The sequence below is a fragment of the Vidua macroura genome, chromosome 26, assembly GCF_024509145.1.
Source record: "Vidua macroura isolate BioBank_ID:100142 chromosome 26, ASM2450914v1, whole genome shotgun sequence".
Taxonomy (NCBI): Eukaryota; Metazoa; Chordata; class Aves; order Passeriformes; family Viduidae; genus Vidua; species Vidua macroura.
The window spans coordinates 2,321,520-2,343,389 of record NC_071596.1 but is presented as its reverse complement, the minus strand read 5'-3'; the positions used below and the strand labels follow the sequence as shown (position 1 = coordinate 2,343,389).

At 49.4% G+C, this 21,870-nt stretch overlaps 1 protein-coding gene across 4 annotated transcripts in view; it reads right to left on the bottom strand.

Annotated features, from left to right (window-relative positions):
- DOT1L (DOT1 like histone lysine methyltransferase) overlaps window positions 1-19,753 on the bottom strand; it is a 79,786-nt gene extending 60,033 nt beyond the window's left edge. For 2 of the 4 annotated variants that reach the window (XM_053999711.1, XM_053999712.1), the window contains exons 1-3: window positions 19,557-19,753; window positions 2,687-2,730; window positions 229-303 (exon numbers count right to left, since the gene is read on the bottom strand). In XM_053999711.1, the coding sequence (XP_053855686.1) occupies window positions 229-303; window positions 2,687-2,730; window positions 19,557-19,637 (200 nt within the window). In that variant the 5' untranslated portion in view covers window positions 19,638-19,753. The remainder of the gene's footprint in view (window positions 1-228; window positions 304-2,686; window positions 2,731-19,556) is intronic. The other 2 variants (XM_053999714.1, XM_053999713.1) reach the window with 1 other exon arrangement.
- Between the last annotated feature and the right edge of the window lie 2,117 nt (window positions 19,754-21,870).

Here is a 21,870-nt window from a genome sequence, read left to right as displayed (position 1 = left end):
TTCAACGTACAGCAGAGCTGTGCTGGAGCTTGTGGAGTTTCCAATTATGTCCTTAATCCAACTGCCTTTGCCAATGTTGCTGTTACACATTTCCTACCAAAATAACTCCAGCAGAGCCTGAAGCCAGTTCTGAGAGAAAACTTCAGTTGGTAGTGTCTAAGAATAACCAGTTACACACTGGTTCACTACACCCTGAACTCCTGCTGGGAACAAAAACATTCCTCTCACCTTTTTGTATCATAGTCAATTAAAACATAGTTTTCCATGGCAAGCTTGAGATCTGGGATTTCTTCACAGACCCACCTAGAAGGAGAGAAGAAATAATGAATAGAGGTATTGCCAATTAACTGTAATAAGGTGGTTTGTCTCAATTTGGACTGCTTTACATGGAGAGAGGACACTGCAGCAGCCCTGGGAGCTCACAGTATTGTTGGGAATAAGGCAGACATCATAGGAAACTGCAACAGTTCACATTTGTACTGAATAAACAGCAAGATGCCTGTAGACACTGGCAGGAGCATAAAGCTTCAAAATGAGGTGATAAATGTATTCCACGTGTCTAAAAATACTCAAAGTCATGGCTGATGTTAATCTAACATAAAATGCAGAAGTGCAGCATTTCCAAAGAATTCTGATGCTGCAGGAAGCTTTGACAAGGCTGAATGTGGAGAAGAGATTTCTCACAGCAGCCCAAAAACCCTGTCACCAACCACTCAGTGCCAGGATATGCTCCTCTGGGGAGTGTCTAAACTGCTCTTACACCTTAAACACCAAATCAGATTTTTGTAAGTTATTTTGATAAAAACCCATTTGATACTCTGAATTAGCAGCCCAGTGTGTTGTGGCCATCAGAAAGGGGAAGCACATGCCCACTTGCAGTGCATCCAACAATGGCAGCTCACAGGAGAGAGCTTTGCTTGTGGAGGGAATGGAGGAAGATTAATTCCCTTCAAAGGCAATTTAAAAGCCACAGAAGCTTTGCACACAAATTTCCTCCACAAATATCAAATTGGAAAGCACTGTCAGCATCAGAAAAACCCACATCACAGGATGAATTCCAATAGGAATCACGGAATTTCTTCCTCATGAACTTTGCTCCATTCTTCACTATTAAAATGGTGGAAAAAAAATACTAAAGATCCAACAGTTCTGTTCCTTCTGGCTGATTCACACGTGGTTAATAACTACACAGGCCAGTGTAAACCAGAACTTGGACATGTATGGCTGGCCCTCTTCTGGTATCTTACATCTCCCCTAAAAGCACCAGGGCTCTCCCTGCAAACTTCTTAAATCCCAGGAAGAGGCAGTCAGCAGCTGCCTACCAGCTGCTTGATCCTTGGGTCCATTCCAGCTTGGGCTATTCCCTGACTGCACTCCTGATGAGATAAAGGCTCCCCTGCATTCCCTCACCACCACTTTCACAACACCATGGGCACTTTGCACAAGGCAAAGGCAGCACGAGAGCTTCTGACACTCAGTTCACTCCAACCTTGCTGAAACCAGTTGTGAAACATGACTTGACCCAACTGCTTCCTAAGGCAGCTTCCCTTTGCCTCCAGCACAGAAAGCACCAACCACTCCAGCCACCCCCTCTGAGCCCCTTGGAAAGGGCCTTCTCCACACCCCAAAAATGATGCCACAAAACCCCAAAACACAGGATCTTATCCCCACCAGTCCAAGCAAACTGGTAGCATCAGTGGCAGTGTTTTGTAGATAGAAAAAGAAACTCCTTTAGAAGAAAAATGTTCAGCTCCAGCCTCATTCCACATCCTCTGCCACCCCAGACCATGGGAAATGCTCTGATTTCATGCATGTGATGTTATCAAGCACTTGGCTCTTTCACACTGACACTGGGAGCACACAAGGCTCACTACTACCTTTTCCTTTGCCATCTGTGACCAGATTTTGAGCTCAGGTGGTTGTGCAAGTAAAACACCTCCTCCTCACCTGTACCTGCACCACCCAAGCACTAAAACCTGCTGCAGACACAGCCCCGAGCTGAGCCAAGGGCAGCCTGTAAGGATCTAAAACATTTAACAAGAGCAGCTTTGTAATGGGGATAACTCATCCTCATCCCTCAGGTGTTTGGGGAATTCATGTAGCATTTATTAAAAGTTGTTCTTTGGCAAGTCCCCTCCTAATCCTGCTGAAATAACAGCAAGTCACGTCCTGAGAGCCTGTGTTGGGAAATCCTCTGACTTCCTGCTCCTCACAGTTGTCTTTCACCTTTATCCTCCCATTTTCCCCACGCTGCTCCAACTCTATCAGCAGGATTAAGAGCAATGCTACAGGGAGATCATTGCCAAACAACCCAAATGCTGCAAGATCACAGCAACAGGGGAAACAGAGAGGGTGGGCAGAGGCAAGATCAGGACATAACACATCAAACCAAGGATGTTTCCTTAACCTTCTCTGTCCACAGCTCAAATACAAACTGCCACAAGTATTAAAGCTGAACACCACCACTTATTTTTAACTTTGTTCACAACAGAATGAAATATGGCAAGAAAAAACAAAATCTCTTTGGCAGGGAGCTCTGTATGGCAGCAAATTCAGCTTAGAAAACAACTCAGAGCTGCTAAATGGTAACTGCTGCCCTCCTGCATGTCCTGACTCCAGCCATCCCTCCCCAGAGCTGCAGTTGAGGCACAGGAAGGGTCTCAGGCAGGCTGAACTGAGCACTTACCGAATTGTCTCAATAATTTCATGAGCAGCATCGTGGTGTTTGTCCTGAAATTAAACAGAAAAAAAAAAAAAAAAAAAAAAAGACACGTCAGGTGCTGTTTGTCAGGAGTTTACAGGAATCACAGTGTTTTTAGGATACAGGTGCCAAGCATACAGGGAAAGGAGCCTTTCAATTCCACCCATTAAAGCCATCAAAATGAGCCCTCTAAGAAAAAGTAAGGCTTAAGGAAATAAATTTTTCAAGTGTCTCTGATTGATATGAAGGAACTGTCATTCTACTTATTTCTTTGTCATTCCCTGCAGTCAGGGACTGTGTGGCTGGGGATTATGGGACTGAAGCCTTTGGGATTGTTGGGATGCAGCAGGTACTTGACTGCGAGTTCCCAATGAACAGCTGATTCCCTTGGCCCAGCATCTGGCACAGGCGCCCAGCTCCAGATGGGCAGTGAGATTCTTGCACAGGGAATGGCTTTCCAAAATAAAGCATCCAATAAACAGTGGGAGCAGATGTCAGTGCAGGAAAAACAGCCTCAGAGCACACAGAAACAGGCCTGGATATGCAGCCCTGCTGATGAACTGAAAGCCAAAACACACTGAACCCTGAGCGTCACACATCCACACTAGGGTGGGACATGGAGGTTTGCTCACTTCATTTGGGAGTTTATTCAGGAGCAACAGAAGCACAAGTGGATTTAGCAAATTGCTACAAATTCACGCTAAAAAGAGCTCTTGGAGCTGCATTTATATGCACCATTGTACCAAAAAAAGTTCTATTTTAGGGAAGCCACAGGAGTTCCTTATACACATTGATGTATCCAGCTTGTGAAGCCTTGGTTACCAGAGTCCATCTGCACAAAGCTGGGGTTATATTTAGACATTTGTTTCTGCAAGTGGCTTTGACCTTTTAATTAGGAGTCTTGTACCTATAGCCTTTCCAGAAATACAAGTGCAAAGGCTCCCTCAAATCATTTCCCTTGCTTTGTGCTGCAGAAATGTCATTTCTGTAGTTACCAGGGGAAATTCTGTAGCAAAGGGCAGAGACAGGTGACAAAGCAGAGGACTGGGGGCAGGGGAAGGAAGGGAAGGCAAGAAGAAAACCACTGATAGTTGATAACAGAAAATGGTTGGATTATCTCATTTTCAAGACACGGAAGGACATGATCTGAGTGGAATGGAAGCATTTTCCATCAGTATCTCAGTTTTCCTATTTTCAGGAGGAAACACATTTTTCCTTGTATAACCACTTCATGCACTTGGGGTCAGCCAGGCCTGCAGAAGTTCTCAATCCAAGAAATTTGTACACAGCCCTTTCAATGTCTAGTTAAATATCTCAGGACAAATAGGCAAGAATTTCTGAGGTCTGCCATCCTTCCAGTGCCTTAAAGGGGCTCATAAACAGAAGGGAGAGGGAATTTTAATTTGGGGAGTTAGTGACAAGACACAGGGAATGGCTCCCACTGCCAGAGGGCAGGGCTGGATGGGATCTTGGGCAGGAATTGTTCCCTGGCAGGGTGGGCAGGCCCTGGCACAGGTGCCCAGAGCAGCTGTGGCTGCCCCTGCATCCCTGGCAGTGCCCAAGGCCGGGCTGGAGGGCATTTGGAGCAGCCTGGGATGGTGGAAAATGGAACTAAATTATATTTAAGGTGCCTTCTAACCCAAACTAGTCTGGGATTCTGTACTAAAGCTATGAGAGAACACCATTTCACCAGAAAAAAAGGCTCTTCTTTTCAGATGACAAAAAGTTAACCCCAAATCTAGAAGTCACAAGGAAAACTAAGCCAAGGAAACCAAATTATTCCAGTTACAACACGGAGAAGGAAAAACAGCCAACAGCAGTAGCCAGGACACTTGGGGTGGAACACACAGAGCCTGGAGCTGAGCACTGCCCTGGCCACTTGCTGGTGCCACAGCAGCACCCCAAACATCACAGAATAGATTTGGGGTTGTGCTTCCTCCAGTCTCCTGGGCTGGGACAGCCCAAACCCTACAGAAAACAGCAGCATCCGTAATCCCAGGAATGTCAGGTAATTCTTTTGGTAAATGTTGGCCCAGAAACCAGGGAAGCAACCAAACTAAAACCTGCTCCTGCCTCTCAGTGCACAAATAAAAGAGAATGTGTTCTCTCCTCTTTTCTCTGTGCACTGAAAGGAGGGGACAAGGAGGGAGGAGAACTTCTCTTTCTTGCCATTTCTTAGCTGCCAAGTGTAAGAATAACCCAGGACAGCAGCTCATCCATAAACATCTGCCAGAAGCGTTCATGTTTCACTCCATGCAGAATTATCCCAGCAGAGCTCCCCTGGGCTGATCCAGCTCTCCCAGTAAACTGTGTTCCTGCAGAGTCACAATTTGCTTTATCAACATAAGCACATTATACAGGAAAAGTGAATTCAGGCTTATTCTGACATAACCATTTCCTGGGAGGAAGTTCTATTTCCCACTGCTGGAGTTGGACACTTGCAGTGTGAGCAGAGCACATGAGAGACCCCTTGTTCCTGCAGCTGTTCATGGAAACACCCCTATAAGTGACAAAAATTGTCTAATTAACAGATTCATCTGTCTTGGGTTAAAAAGTAAAAAAATCAGTCTAAAAAAAAATAATAATAAATCACAATTCACATCTACAACTACAGATCAGCCAATTTAAGTGACTTTGCACAACCTCATGTGGAAACTCCAGGCAGAAGGGGCCTTTGAGCTTAATTAGTGACATTATCTAGGAATAAAGAAATCCAAAGCAGCTCCACATCCACTGCTGCTGAAATCCCCGTGCTGAAACACTTCCCAAGTTTACTTTGCTCTCTAACAGACTTTGGCTGAGCAGAGAAGCCCCCAAGGTCTCAAGCAAATCTCGCAAAAAAAAATTAAAAATTTTTAAAATCCAGTAGGATCTCCTACATTTCTTCAAAGCAGAGCAAGCTGTGGAAAATTGAGGGAAGGGGGAAACATATCTGAAGGGAGTACAGAGCAGCTTCTCTTTTCTTAGAGAAACTTCCAGTTCCATTTCATCATTAGGGTTGTATGATTTAATCAGAAAAACGTTGAACAGCAACAGGCATCACATCTGTGTTCAGGCAAGTGGTTATGGCACTGGCAGAGTCTGAGGCAACCAAAAGGCAAATGGAATAGAAACTGTAGGATTATGCTCTTTTCTGATGCAGAGATGAGACAACTGAGAGGTGTTTTATAAACTCTTATTCTATTTTTAGTCTCATGTGAAGGATGAGACAATACAGATGTTATAATTCATCACAATTAGAAACTATTTTCTAATTACAATACATTATAAACATTTCTTATCAGTTTTTGTCACACCAAGCTGTAAATGCCTTAAAGCCAATCATCTAAAACTACCCCTCGTAAGTCCCACCACAATGCATCTTTCATAGTTCTATTTCTCTAAAGTATCTAATTTTATTTGTAAAGCCATCCTTTGAAACTTATTTCTAGTTCCATTTCTCTCTCAACAATATCTGTCTCATTCCATGGCATTTCTAAGTCAGCATTTATCTCCAAGTGTACATATAAATACATACTATATAAACCTTCTATCAAACTTTAAAAGGTCTCTACAAATCCATTTCCCAGAGAACCCCCCAAATCCTGACCCTGCTCCATCAGCACCCCAAGCAGATGCAGTGGTGCAGGTCAGACACACACCAGAGCTGGGAGCAGCAGCTTTAACCCAGATCCTTGGGAGCCCCAGGGGATGGATGAACACAACCCAGCAGCTTGGGAGGATGGATGGTGATTCCTGCTCTGCTGCAGCACCAGCACCTGATCAACCTCACCCTGCTCAGCCAACAGGCAACCCTGCACCCCCAAAGGTGGCCTGAAGCTTCTCCCATTCAGCCAGGGGGCTGAGTTTGGGGTTTTTGGCTCAGTTCAGGGAGTTTATATTATTTTTCCCAGCTGCAGTGCCCATGACTCAGGTTGCAGGCAGGTTGTGCTCGTGTGTCATGCTGGAGTCTGACACCCACAGGGCTTTGGCAGTGGAAGCTCTGGGGAAGAGCCTCCCACACACTCCATCAATCCTGGAATCCCGCGGGCAGGAGCCTTTTGGCCGAGGCTCAAGCAGCCTCTGTGTTCTGTTCCCAGTCACGAGATGAGATGATGCCACCATGGTGCTCCCTGTCACAAAGAGCAGCTCCATTCACCCTCCTCCCGCTCCAGGCTGCTCTCCCTCCCTCCCTCCTCCCTGCACTGGAGGGGATGGAGCACACTACGTGCTGCTCCTGTCCTGCATGTACTTTCCAATGTTCCTGTACTTATGTTGTCTGAGAGGCCCTTGGAATCTTCTGAGCCACATAAATGGAAGCTTTTCACAATCAACCTTATCTCTTTAACGTGGAAAGTATTTAAAGTAAAGAGTTGCAGTCTGCAGTAATTATTGAGACTGCCCAAAGCTCTTCACAAGTTTTAAACAAACCAAACTTAAACACACATTGAGTTGTTGCAGCCAACCCTCTCCAGCTGAACTTTCCACAGAGTTCGGATCTTCAACCTAAAAGCTGAATTTTAAATTAAAACATAAGTTCCCAGAGAAAGTTCAATAGTTTTTGCCAAGATATTTCATTGGGAAAAATAACAGAAAGAAAGCAGACACTTTGTCAAAAATCACATCAAAGAGCATCCAACATATTCTATGGAAAACAGTGGAGCAGTCTCAGCCAGCAGGACTGAACAGCTTCACCCTTGTGATTCTTACAACAGGTTTCTCCAGCCACACATTCCTACAACTCTGAGCACAGGAGTTTGGGGCCAGGAACAGCCCCAGTGCTGTAACTGAGCACACAGAGCTCCTGTCCCACACACACAGAGCTGAGTTCTCCTACAGACACCAACTCCTGTCGCCCTTCATGCCATGCAGGTTGAACCACAGAGCAATTTCTAAGAGTTCAATCTTTCCCTTCACCTCTTCATAAAAAAGACATTTTGTATCTTGCAGATATGAGAAGCTCTAAAGTCAAATAAGAGTGCCCAAAAGCTTTTTCTGAATATGTATATTGAAGCAATCATTATCCTTTTCTATAATCACATTCTTTGTTTGTTAAATTAAATTTTAAAATCATCAACATGACCAGAACTCAGTGTGCTGGGCACTGCCCAGGCTCCCCAGGGAATGGTCCCAGCCCCGAGGCTGCCAGAGCTCCAGGAGCGTTTGGCCAGCGCTCTCAGGGATGCTCAGGGTGGGCTTGGTGGGGTGGCTGTGCAGGGACAGGGCTGGGCTGATGATCCCTGTGAGTCCCTTCTCACTCAGGATATTCCAGGACTCAGCAGCACTCACAGCTCCTCCTCTGCCACCAGGGTGAGAAAACTAAAGCAGCCCCAAGAGATCACAGTGTGCATGACATGGTCAGCACCAGTTCCAGCTCAGTTACCTGTGCACAACTTTCTCCTACAAAGCACCAAATTCCTACTAAAAACAGCCAAATAAGACATTTCTACAGAACACTCTTCAAGAGCAAGGGAAGGTATAAATTAGAGCTGGAAACATTTTTGCCACAAGTTGGCTGTTGGAAGGGTTTGTAATTCTCCCTGAACACAAAGCCCTACACTCCTCCTCCAGGTGTGGCTGCTTTGGTTACATCAAATCTTCAAACTAGCATCCCTTAAAATACTTAAATGGCAAGATTTTGATTTAATTCTGTGTTCCAGTACCATATCCCAGACTCCTGGGTGTGTTTGTACAGAACAGTTAACCCCCAGTGCAACAATCCATAGTCTAAAGTCAATCTGTAACCTAAAGCAACAGTTTTAACTGTTCTGGTTTCCATCCTCAAACACAAAGAATTTGTTCAGTTAAATTGGGCAGCCAGCACTGCCTGGAGGGAAGAAACACCACTCCAGTGCCCTTCCAAATTTACATCTTCTTTTATTTGAGTTCTTCTTATGAAACTGTGCTTAGCCTTGGGGTAAGCCTAAACTGGGGCTTGAGGGTGAACACCATATTTTTCTAAATTTTATTTCCCCACATGCCAAGCTACGCTGCATCCAGGCTGGACAGGGCTTGGAGCACCCTGGGACAGTGGAAGGTGTCCCTGCCCATGGCATGGGTGGCACTGGATGAGTTTAAGATCCCTTCCAACCCAAATCCATGATTTGAATTCCATGATTCTCTGAAATTTGAATTCCATGATTCTCTGAAAGAGGCATCTTTGTGGGATTATCTTTACAGGTAGTGAAAAGGTAGCCCAAAAAGGCTGCAGACCCGAGCAGCAAACAAATGGTTTGAAAACCTGGAGAAAATAAATAAATAATTAAATAAATACAGCTCAGGCCCCTTCAATCTTTCACTCTCCCAGCACCATACAGAGACTTTTATGACTCCTTATCTCCTCTTCATTGGCAGGAACATTTCTGGGCATAGCTTTGGCTGTCCAGACTAAACTGTCCCACAGCAAAGCAACCCTTGCCCTTTCAGAGCCAGTTCTTGCTCACCAGACCATGTTTCCTCCCCTAAGAACAGGCCAGGTGACCAAAGCAGCTCTTCAGAAATGTGAAAAGCAGCTGTGGTCAAGGAGGGGCAGAGCAGGAGGGACAGATCTCCGACAGCTTCCCCCTGTCTGCCAGATGTGTTAAACCAAAGCTGAAACAAGTCAGTCACAAATAATTCAGTGGCAACTTGGTGTATCTTCTAATGACCTGCCTGGATACACTTCCAGCCCTCCAACATAGCACCAGCTCCTTCCAAATCCTGGACACTGACCCCACTCATGGATTAACAGAAGTCACTGGGATTTGTCAAATTCTGATCTCCACATGACCCATTTAACTTGCAAAACAAAAGAGGTCAGTCCCACCAGCCCCTGGGTTTAAACAACAGCTTGCTTGCCTGCAGTGGCAGCTCTCTCTCCCCAGGCAGCAGTCCATAAATCCAAAGGAGAGGATGTTACAGCTGCAGACAAGATGGTTAGCAGAGATCAAAAAGATGGATTAGGAAAAGCCAATCAATCTTGCAGAAGGCTGGTGGGACAAGTGCCTCTTTCAAGCCCCTTGCTTCCTTCCATCTGGGGAGGATGATAAGGGTTTCTCTGGACACCAGGAAAGGCAACATGAGCCGCTGCAGCTGCAGCTTCCCTGGGAGATCCAGCATTCTGCATGGCACACGGATGCTCTCACAAATCAGGGATTTCAGCCTGTCACAAGTTTGTGTTCCTCCTCCCACAGGGTTTAATTTCACTCAACCCACCTGGAGAGACCCACCAGCACAGTTCCCCTGGCCAGGGCACGTCCATGGCCAACACACCTGAACACAAAAGGGGTCACAAGAGTCTCTGAAAAGCCAAAGCACTTCCAGCCACTGCAGCAGCCAGGAGCTGCTCAAGAAGGGAGGATCTCAGGCTCCATGTCCTGCCAGCTCTGCCTCCTACCACTTAGCATTTTCAGGTGTTTGCCTTGTGTTTAAATGCCCGTTAAGCCTTGAGTAAGGGAAAGGGAAAGCCTGCTCCATGCAGTATTCCACATTGGATAGCAGGACTCGGTTTAATGTTACCAGATTTTATCCCAAATCAAGATTGTGCCCTTTTAGCTTCCATAGCAACAACCATAGCACAATTTTTCTTACCAAGAGAGACAAGGACCAAAAGTCTTCTCTGAACCATCCAATTACTGTCATTCCCTTAATCAAGAAAGCATAAGGACATTCACAAGAATACATTTTTATTAGAATGTATAAAAAGAGATCTCCTGCAGAGAACACCTTGTATGTATCTTTTCCTCCCAGTTTCAGGGAAGAAAAGACAAGGGAAGGAAGAGCTTCCAAGACTGCATGTTGAAGCCCATCTCCCACACAGCAGGAGGCAGAAAAGCCTGAGGTAGTTTCAGTAGTTTCTAGGTTACTGTCACACAAAACCAGCTGGAAAACATAGTGGTCACTATGGCCTCCTTAATGGCTACATAAGGACATTTAAATGAAAAGGTTGGTCCAAGATCCAAAATAAACTAACAAAGGAAACAGGCATTGAGAAAGAAGATCCAAACTGCTCTGGATAATCATTTAGCATGGTTGCAACAGGGATTGCACTTTCACTGCTGCTGCTTCAAGCACAGTAACACGGTTTTGCCTTTCCACACAGCAATCCCAACTGTTGCTACGGACACTGCACAGATGCAGGAGGGAATGGTTCCCCTGGTACGTGCAGGAGGGGCTGGGTCAATCCATTAACATGCAATCAGCCTGCAGGAGTGTTGGAGGCACACAGGACAGCCACAGAAGGATGAGCCAGACAGAAGAAGTAATTCCACTATGCAAAAAAAAAAACAGCTTAAAATAATGTTTATGTTAGAATACATAACATAATGTATTCTAACATAAACAGAATGCATAGAGGAATGCAATTGTTTTGGTAAAACAGCAATCCACTGGTGTGTCCTACTGCCCTCCCAGGTGTGTTTTAGGCAGTGACACACCCTGCCCACACCAAGGCAGCTGCAGGCAGGGGGCAGATGCTGTGCTGATCCCATGTGCACATGCACAAGAACCCAGGCCTGCTTGTTCTGGGACTGAGGGAACTGCTGGGCTTTCACTCCCTGGAACAGAGGAAGGCAGCCCTGCCACCATTTCACAGACATTTCACCCCACCCAGCCACCTGCCCTGCCACCACTTCCCCAAAAGTCACCTCTTGCTCTGGGCCAGCAGTGCCTGTGCTCGCACACAGCAAAGGCAGGGGAGGCCTGAAACCCCAGAAACCTTTGTGGGGTTTTGGCTCAGTTCCCTTCAACACAGCCCAGTTCACAAACACTGCTCCAAGGGTGAGAGCAGCTCAGCACAAGGGAACAGAGATGACAAGAGTAATTTCTGCCTGCAGATGTCCCAGCTGCAAACCTGCACCCCCAGGTGCTAGCAGGGAAATACCCCACCCGTGCAGGACAGGAGAGCACAAGACAACTCTGACCATCCACACTGCCAGAAACAAACCTGCATACAGAACCCAAGGGAAGAAATCAACACACAGTCCCAAAATTGTTGGTGCTGAAAGCAGCCACCATCTCCCTCTCAAGCCCAGGGTCTTCCCACACCCTCGGTGGGAGCTGGGAGGAAGCTCATGGCACAGCCTGAGCCCCATCTCCTGCAGGGAAAACTGGTGAGACAACAGCTTAAACAACCACTTTATATTCTGTAAAGATAACTCAGTCTTGGACAGCTCAGAAATTCTGCTCCTACTTAACACACATAAATATTCCACATAACAGAAATTAGCAGTAAAATCTGGTACTCTTTCAGAAGCTCACTGGGCATGGAGTTTTGTTAGGTACAAAAAAAAAAAAAAAAAAAAAAAAAGGAAGAATATATATGGGTTTTCCTTTATAAGCTTCAACTTGTGGAGCAGAGCAGTGATCCAGTGAAGGTTCTGAACAGCAGACATCAACTTCCAGCCACCAACCATTTCCACAAGCTTTTACTTTAAAGACTTATAAATGACCCTACAATATTACAATGCATTCTTCACAGATTGCAGAATTTCAAATGACTGTTTGCTGTAATGAGCAGGAGTGGAAGCCAAGGTAAATCCACAAAGACTCCAAACTCAGCTCCAGAGGTTAGAGGCCACCCTGAGCCAGCACCTGATCTCCCAGGTCTGGTTGCCAACAGATGTGGGAACCAGAGGGAACCACCTGCAGCTCAGTGGGAATCCAGCTAAGGAATGAACGAGAAGCCTCAAAAGCTCACAGTTGTTAGAATTTTACAAGTGTCAAATATAAATAATATTGCTGAGTTCCAAGAAGTAAATGAGACATTAATGACAAAATCTCAGGAAGCTGCCCTTCACAGTACACAGAAAATAACAAACACTGTTAAAACCCATTCATTTTTACTAAGAAACTTAATTCAGAACTTTCTGCAGGATTTGGTTCAGAAAAGTTTTCCAATGCTTCATTTTCTCTTCAGTAGTTCCTTAGACTTTTCATCCAACCCTACAAAGTCCTTTCAGTGTAAATTTTTAGAAAACTCTCATTCACTCGTGAAATGAAACAAACCAAAATACTCTGAACAGGAACTTTTTCGTTATTCACTGATCTGCTCCTATCTATGAAACCATCATTTCCTGCTGTAAAATATACTCACCCTCTTCCTATGCTCTAAAAATAGTCCCTACTTCATTTGATAGCTCTAGCAGCATGTGGCCAACTTTTCTATTCAGTTTTATTTCTTGTTCCTCTTCAGAGTTAGTTTTGTCTTTAATAATTACCATGAAAGTAAATATGTTCACAATTCCTAACATGAACTTTTCCTCCTTCTGTTAGGAAGGAGAAAATAATTTAAGCAAAAATATGTTGAGACACTTTATGATTATCAATCTGTGATTATAGACACTGCAAGGGACAAAAAAATTCACCCCACCCTTGGTCCTTGTGTTGATCATTACAGTGCAAAACTTTAATCAGACAGTTAAAGGTTAACTCAAAGCAGGAAGAAAAAAAAGCAAATAAATGAGAAAGGGGGAAAAGAAAGAAGGAAGAGTACAAAAGTAGACATATGGATGTCTGGGGAGAAGGGTGATTAAATCCCCCATAAATCTCACATACCAAGAGGTAAGATATTTTGCCTAAATTCCCAGAGGCAACACAATTCAGTCCTGTATCTGAGACTTGAAAGGATAATCATCTCCATATATAATAAGGCTGCCATGAAGGACAAGAGCTGGAGCTGCATGTGGGGACATGGATTTCCCTTGGCACACTGAAAGCTTTCAGTGCTGTGTCCAACTGGAGCTGATGGGTGAATTTTTAGGTAGATAAATTTGAATTGCCTGGGCTGGAACTTTGGCCTGGACAGGAACATTAATCCTCACTCATCTGCTGACGAATGAAAGGGAGAAAACAAGCAATCTTGGACAGCTACTCTGTCTTTCAACAGTTGCCTTTCAGATAAATCAGTTATATAAACAAATAAACACTAGTGTGGTCTTTAAGATGCAAGACAAGAGACCAACTTTCACTTTTCAAACTGGGCAAAAAAATGTCTGCTAACTGAACTCATGATTTATCTTGTATCCAACGGGTCAGGGCTTGGAACAAAGGAGTTTGAGAACTGAACAAGCACCGATTGTCACTCAGGGCAAGTTCTACTTCAAAGGGTAAAGCCCAGAAGGAAACTGCTCTTCTGTGCTGCCCACGTGCTGCACAATTAACGCTGTAGGGCTCTTGTGCCCCCCAAGAGTACATCCCTGAGTCCCTCTGGCACTGCAGGGCAGAAAAAATGATGTAACTGTGCCAGCTGTGTGATGTGCTGGGCAGTAGAGAAACCCGAGTGCTTTTGAAATGACTGAGTCAGTACTTCCCAGCTTCGCGCTGCGTGCTCTCCCCACTCCAGGTGTTTTTTCAACTGGGGAGGGCAGGCAAAGAGAGAGAGGCGCTGAGAAATCGGAACTGTGCTCAAGTGTTCAAACCTTTCCTTCACTAGACAAGCTTTTTCTAAGTGATTAGTCATCCCCACAAGCATTTCCCAACAAGCTGCAGGAACAGGGAAAACCCCCCCGGACTCAGCCGAATTTCTGGGCGATTACTCAGGGGGTGAGGAGGTTTTTGCCTGGCAAAGGCAGAGCAACAGTTTCCTCCTCTGCCTCCTTTGTAGGGGCCGGCTGCCCCGGGCAGAACCTGATTCACATTTCACAGAGCAGGGCGGGGGGCCGCCTCTGAAAACACTGCAACATTTTTTTCCAGCCCAGATCATTCCAACGATCCTGTTCCCAGAGCCGCCCCACACACAGCTCCACAGGAACCAACACTCCCAACCGCAGGGAGGATCAGGGGGGCTTCACCTTCCCCCTCCAGCTCAGGCTGATCCCAGGGAAAAACCAGGAGCACGTGCAAAACGTGTTTTCCATCAGCTCATCCCACAGGAGGGCGGTGGGTATGGAATAAGGACCCCATGGGATGGATCTGTGGCAGAGGGCAGGATGCACAGGACCACCCTCAGCAGCAGGGCAGCTCCAACCCCAAGGGAACAATTTAGCTCCTCTTTAGCTCCTTCCCAAAATCACCTACAGCACCATTCTATGGCACTCCCACACCTGCCTGGATGCCTGGGAAGTCGAAGCCAGGCATCACAGAAACTCTTCCCAGGAAAGCTGAGTGACAGGCACAAAAAAGAGGATTACATTCTCAGACAAGGTTTGTTATTCATCTCCACCGTTGATCTTTAATTTCAAAGGTGACAATCCCCGCTGGGCTGTGATTTTCATTAACACTCCCTGCCCTTGAGGTCTCCCTGCACAGCACATTCCTTTGGTGACAGAATGGTATCAGCTGGATCTCAACAGTAGAGAGAAAATAAACCAAAACCCACACTCTGCACCCTCCCACCTGTACAAAATCTAGTAGTAAGAAGCTTGTATCCCATTACTCCCAGTAGCAGCCATACACACACCTCCAGGTGCAGGGTGATGCTCTGACAACACTCAATTAGAAAGAGAATTTTCTTGCCATCACAGCTGAGTGGAAAGTCAGCAGTAATGATGAGGAGCACAAACAAATAAATTAATTATTCAAGCCAGACTTTTCTTCACAGGTGCTGTGTGTATTTTTATGTTTAAGCTCCAGCAGCTCAGAGCAGAGGCACGTCACCCTGGTAAGACACAACCAGGACTGTCCCCTCCTGGGACAGAGTCAAAGGCTGGAAGAAGGGAATAAAATTGGTAGATGGAAAAAAAAAAAAAAAAAAAGGTATTTCCATATTGTAAATAGGACAGAAGATAATTTTTTCCCTCTCAGGGTGGTGAGGCCCTGGCACAGGTTGCCCAGAGCAGCTGTGCTGCCCCATACCTGAAAGTGGCCAACTTGGACAGGGCTTGGAGCAACCTGAAATCATGGAAGGGGGTGGAACAAGATGAGCTTTAAGGTTCCTTCCCAGCCAAACCAGTCCATGATTCTGTGTCCTACACCCAGAGTACAACCCTACTGGGATTCCCAGGGGCTGTCACAACTCAGCCCCGGGTCCAACAGAGGGAGGGGAACACAACCCACAACAACCTGATGCACACAGATGCTTGCAGGGCCTTCCATGGGAATGCCACCCAGCAGGGAACAGAGCACAACAGGCAGATGGCTCATTCTGGACCTGGAAGGGACTTGCACCCTATTGAACACGGCAGGCAGTGAGCACCTGCAGCCAGCGGGGCCAAGGACACGATGCCACAGGAGCCCTGCAAAGGCAGGGCCTCCCTCAGCACCTGGCTGTGCCTCCTGTCCCCCTCACACCGACACTAATCACTCTGCAGGCCTTAAAGAGAGCAAATGAATGAAGCACAGTGTCCTTCCTCTCTTTGACAGACTGCAAACAGGCTTTTCCATTCACCAACTCTCTGCTGCACTAGGGTGCAGCCCAGCAAACATGGATTTTGGGGACAATTATCAGCTTCAGCAGCTCTGAACTCCCTGTTGCTCAGCTCTCTGTGCAAACAATCCCTCTCTGGTGCCACAGATATATCAGCAGAACCCTGCCAGACCACACTGTAACGCTGATCCACCCCACGACACCCCAACCCTTTCTCTCTCCTGCACACACAGCAGCCTGCAATTTTACACAGGAACTTGTCAGGAGTTCAAAGGACAATCTGAGACACCTCACAGATCAGGCAGGCCTTACTGTGGTATAAAACGAAAAATCTCTACATTTAAACCTAATCCATACTCAAATTTAACTGTAGTAGAAGTCAGAGACAAGAGAAAGAACCATTTTAAGAAAAATTCTCAGGGAAAAAAAAATGAATATCTGCAAGTCTTAAAACTACACAAGGGGACTTCACCCCTTAAACTCTTCAGATCTAAATGATGAGTACCAAGTTCTGCTTAGCAACACTTGAAGTATGACTGCAAATGCCATCCTCCACCAGCAGTAGACTATTTAAGACCGGTTAGATCCAATAACCCTGGTCTCTCAGCCAAATACTTCCTTTATCCAGGCCTGTATCTTTCGTAGTATCAAAATTAAAATTTTAACAACATATCCCTGGGTCTCTTGACAACCTGGCACCAGCAAAAAGTGGGGCAGATACGTGGGAGCCGAGGAGTTAACCAGCACACAAAAGAGTACACTCACTTCAGCTCTGATTAAGCGGGGCAGTCACAAAAACAGAGGTCAACATCAGAAAATATTTAGTGAGTCATGAGGAGAGATTACTCACCATGCACTATTCAACTTACTCATCACAGTGTGGCACGGCCAGCACGGCTCACCACGGCTTCATTAGGGCACCGTGGCCTTTCCTTTGAGGCGGCGGAAGGCGGGGGAAGGAGCCGCACTTTCAGTTTTGTGTGGAAGCCAGTGGGAGGCTGGAGCTGCACCACCGCCGCCGCTCTCTCTCCTCCCACGGCCCTAATTAGACTCGGAGGGAAATACATGTTTCACATCAGCCTCCCCGGCTCTTTTAGCATCCCAACAAGCGCCGGGTTGTCAGCCGGGCTATTATCCGGACTCAGCAGTCTGGAGAGACCCCACTTTTCCTATTATACACGAAATAAGCCGCAGCCCAGTAATAAAGAGACACGGTATTAAGCCAGACGTCCATTAATAGGAGAGACCATCCTTCAACGCAGCAACACTGACGCCGCTAATTTAAGATGTAGTAAGAGCATAAAAATAGCCAAGTTACTCAAGGCAGGGTTACATCACACCATGGAGCCCGCAGCAGGTTGACACTACAGAGCCTCGGATGTTGGGAAAGATGACTCCCTGCCACTGCTGCTGCTCTCACCAAAAATAACCTGCCGGGACCGTGAGCTTCCCGTTCGCTTTCCCTACAGCCCTCCTCGGAAAACACATCTCACAGAGTACAACAGGAAGCAACCAGAACGCTGCTAAATAAAACTCCTTGAATCAGCGTGGTGTGGCTTTTTTTTTTTTTTTTTTCCCTCCCCTCAGCTATCCCACCTTGCTTCCTCGGAACCACGGGCGGTGAAACTAAGAAATGTTCTGCTTACGTCAAAGCGAGCCGAGCCCTCCCGGCAGCTCGGGGCCGCGCCAGCGCGGGGAAAGCGCGGCTGCAGTTCAGCAGAGCACGATGTCAGCAGGCCAAGCGCTGCCACGGACACAGGGATTTGTTTGCAGAGCCGCAGGGTTCAGCCGGAGCCGCGGCCAGCGCCGGGGCGTGCGTGTGTGCGAGCACGCCGTGGCCGCGCCGCTGCGCTCCGCTCCCCGGAGCTCCCCGGGGCGCGATGCTGCCCGGCTCCGGCTGAAACATCCACTCGGGAATTACTCTGGAAAAGCTGGCAATGCCAAGCGAACGGTTTAAGGGCAGGATGTTTGGGGTTTGTGGTATTTTTCAGTACGTGGGGGAGATCACACACCCCCCCCCGCCCACCACCACCACCACCATCCGCATTTCTGATTAACTGTGAAGAAATTCGATTTATTCTGCCATCCTCAAAAACAACTGCTCAGGTTTTCCCAAATCAATTAAATCCTTATTTCCAATGCTGCAAAACACACGTTTCACCCTTAAAATAAAGGGCAGGGGGGGGTCGGTTTTTCGGTTTTTAAGCCCGTAGGAATCTCTGTGAACAGACATAAAACCATCTCTCCCTCCCAGAACAATCCCTATCCCGCGTAATCTTTAACCTCCGTTTCATACAACCCGCTCGGAGAGGGGGGTGGAGAGGGGGGAACACGAGTTAATATTTGGCGAGGAAAACCGAACCCGGTCATCGCTTGTACTTTCAGTTTCTGACAATTTGAGCAGAGCGCGCGCCCGCCAACACTGACAGAGCTGCCCAAACAGGAAAGGCTGCGTTTAACCAGTGTGTGCTGGGAGACACGCCGGGAACAGCACTGCATGGAGGATGTTTTGGAAAGGCACGGCTACAGCAGCAGCCCCGAAAGGCAGGCGGCAGATAGGAGCAGGCAGCCGTCTCCCCCTGCCACGAGCGATATATTCCTAATCACTCACACACAAGCGATTGCCAAAGCGAGCAACAACATCAGCAGTATCAGCTGCCCCAGCCTGTGCGTCCCAGCGTGTTCTCGCCGGGAAACGGCTCACGTACAACAGCACAGCCTGGAACGCAGGGATAATCAACAGTGCCTGCGCCAAGTAAACATATAGAGAGACGTTTTGCCTTTGCAAACTGTGCTCCGAGGGGCTACACGCAGCCAGGGAGAGAAATTGCTCAAGGGTTGATAGGAAACCTACACACATCCAAAAATACCCTCCCCGGAGCCTTTCGCCTCTCGTGGGATTGTCGCTAATTTGAACATGGACATTGTTATCAAGGTCACACATCGCTCGTCCGGGCTCGGGAGAAAGTCAGGCAAGTTAAGGAAAAACGCCGCTCGGTAGCTAAGCAAGGACAAGTGACATTTTATTTGGAAGCACGAGGATTGCGGCTGGCTCGAATTCTGCTCGGGATAAATAAAAGGGGAGCTCCAAGGGCACGGCTGGAGGGGAACTGGCGGCAGCCCCAGACACCGGCGCTGCCTCGAGACCCACAACCGCCGCTGGCCGCGGTTTATTCCCACTCTGCGGCCGGTCCTGGGGTCCCCACGACCACCCGAGGCCATTCATAATTTAAGCACTATTCCCCCCTCCAGAATCCCTGGATTCCACCCTGCTCGCAGCAGCACCGGTTATTAACCAGTTACACGAGCCCAGCGCGAGGAAAACACGAAAACTTTTCATTAACCAGTCCTCCTCCTCCCCGCCCTTCGGTTTAGTCAACCAATTATAAAATGAAATTGGGGATTTGACTTCCAGGCGAGCAGCGGCGGCACCCGGGGCCGGGGCTCCGGGAGGGCTCCCGCACGGGGGGCGATCATCCCGACGGATCCCGGGAAGGGCCGGCGCTGAGGGCTCGCCCGGCGGGTGCCAGGGCCGGGGCAGGGCCGGGGGCGCTGACAGGGCGCGGGGCAGGTGCGGGGCCGGGCCATACTCACGTAGACGGGCAGCGGCCAGGGGTACACGGCGGGCTCGGCTCCCACGGGCGACTTCAGCCGCAGCTCCAGCCTCTCGCCCATGTCGGCAGCCGGAGGACGAGGCGGCGGCGGCCCCGCACCATGCTAGAGGGGCCGGCCGGGGCGGGGTGCGGCGGCCGGGCCGGGCCGGGGGCGTGGGCGCGGTGCGGCGGGCGGGGGGCGGCGGGAGCGGCGGGGAGGGGCGGCCGGTGCCGGGGGGGCGGCGGGTCCCGTCCCTCCCTCTATTGTCGTTGGCGGCTCGCGGGGCTCTCGGGCGCCGCCGCCATCTTGGGCCGGCGTGAGGCGAAGCACAATGAGGCGCCGGGGCCGGGCCGGGCCGGGCCCGAGCGACGCGACAGACGCGGGGAGGGGGCGGGCGGGGAGAGGGGCGGGCGCGGCCCCGCGGTCCCTCCCCCCTTCCCTTCCCTCCCCTCCCTCCCCCCTGTCCTCAGCTGCCCCCGCACCGCGCGCGCTCCCGCGGCCCTCTCGCGCGCAGCCGCCCCCCCCCCCCCGCGCGCGCGCGGGATGCGGGCGGGGGTCGCGCGCGGGCGGGGGAGGGAGGGTCGCGAGCGGGGACGGGACCCCCGGACAGGGCGGTGGGACCCGGGGGTGGGACACAGGGTGGGACAGGGTGGGACACAGGGTGGGACAGGGTGGGACACAGGGGTGGCACCCGGCACGGGCTGCGGCGTCACACGCGTGTGACAGGGCCAGGGTGGCACCTGGCACACAAGAGCAGGATGGGCTGCAGTGTGACACGCGTGTGACAAGGACAAGGGTGGCACCTGGCACACGGGGAGCAGGACAGGCTGTGGTGTCACACGCGTGTGACAAGGACAAGGGTGGCACCTGGCACACGGGAGCAGGACAGGCCATGGTGTCACACGCGTGTGACAGGGCCAGGGTGGCACCTGGCACACAGGAGCAGGACAGGCTGTGGTGTCACACGCGTGTGACAGGGCCAGGGTGGCACCTGGCACACGGGGAGCAGGACAGGCCGTGGTGTCACACGCGTGTGACAGGGCCAGGGCAGCACATGGCACACAAGAGCAGGATGGGCTGCAGTGTGACACGCATGTGACAAGGACAAGGGTGGCACATGATACGGAGGAGCAGGATGGGCTGCAGTGTCACACGTGTGTGATGGGGCGAAGGTGGCACATGGGCACAGGAAGGGACAGGCCACACTGTCACACATGTGTGACAAGGTGAGGGTGGCACATGGGAGCAGGAGGGTCTGTGGTGTGACACATGTGGCACGGCAAGAGTGGCACATGCGAGCAGAACAGGTTGTGGCACGACATGTGACAAGGCCGAGGTTGGCACATGGGACAGGAGTGGGACAGGCCATATTGTCAGATGTGTGATGGGTGGCACACGGGAGCAGGACGGGCTGTGGTATGACACAGGTGACAGAGTGAGGGTGACACATGGCACATGGGAGCAGAATGGGTTGTCACGCATGTGACAAGGCCAAGGGTGGCACATGGCACAGGGGAGCAGGATGGGCCACATTGTCACACGTTAGACAGGGCGAGGGTGGCCATGGCACTCAGGGTCTGTGAAAGGGTGGAGCACCCATGTGACAGCACAAGGCTCGGGGGGTGCCAGGCTGGGACCCCATCATGACACAGCAAGGGTGGCATATGGCACCCAGTGGTGCCACACACGTGTGGCGAGGCAAGGGTGGGACCCTCTGTGTGACAGCACCAGGCTGGCATGGGACATTCACGTGGCCTTGCAGGGCTGGGTCACTCATGTGGTGGTGCAAGGCTGGCACACGCATCCGATGGCACAGGATTGTAACACACATGATGGCACAGGGCTGGCACACTCGTGATGGCACAGGGCTGGCACACCTGTGATGGCACACAGCTGGCACACCTGTGATGGCACAGGGCTGTCACACATGTGATGGCACACAGCTGGCACACTCGTGATGGCACAGGGCTGGCACACATGTGATGGCACACAGCTGGCACACATATGATGGCACAGGGCTGTCACACATGTGATGGCACACAGCTGGCACACATATGATGGCACAGGGCTGGCACACATGTGATAGCACACTCATGATGGCACAGGGCTGTCACACGTGTGATGGCACACAGCTGGCACACTCATGATGGCACAGGGCTGGCACACCTGTGATGGCACACAGCTGGCACACTTGTGATGGCACAGGGCTGTCACACGTGTGATGGCACATGGCTGGCACACTCATGATGGCACAGGGCTGGCACCCTCGTGTGAGGCCAGGCTGTGCTCAGGGGTCACTGGACCAAGCCCCCAG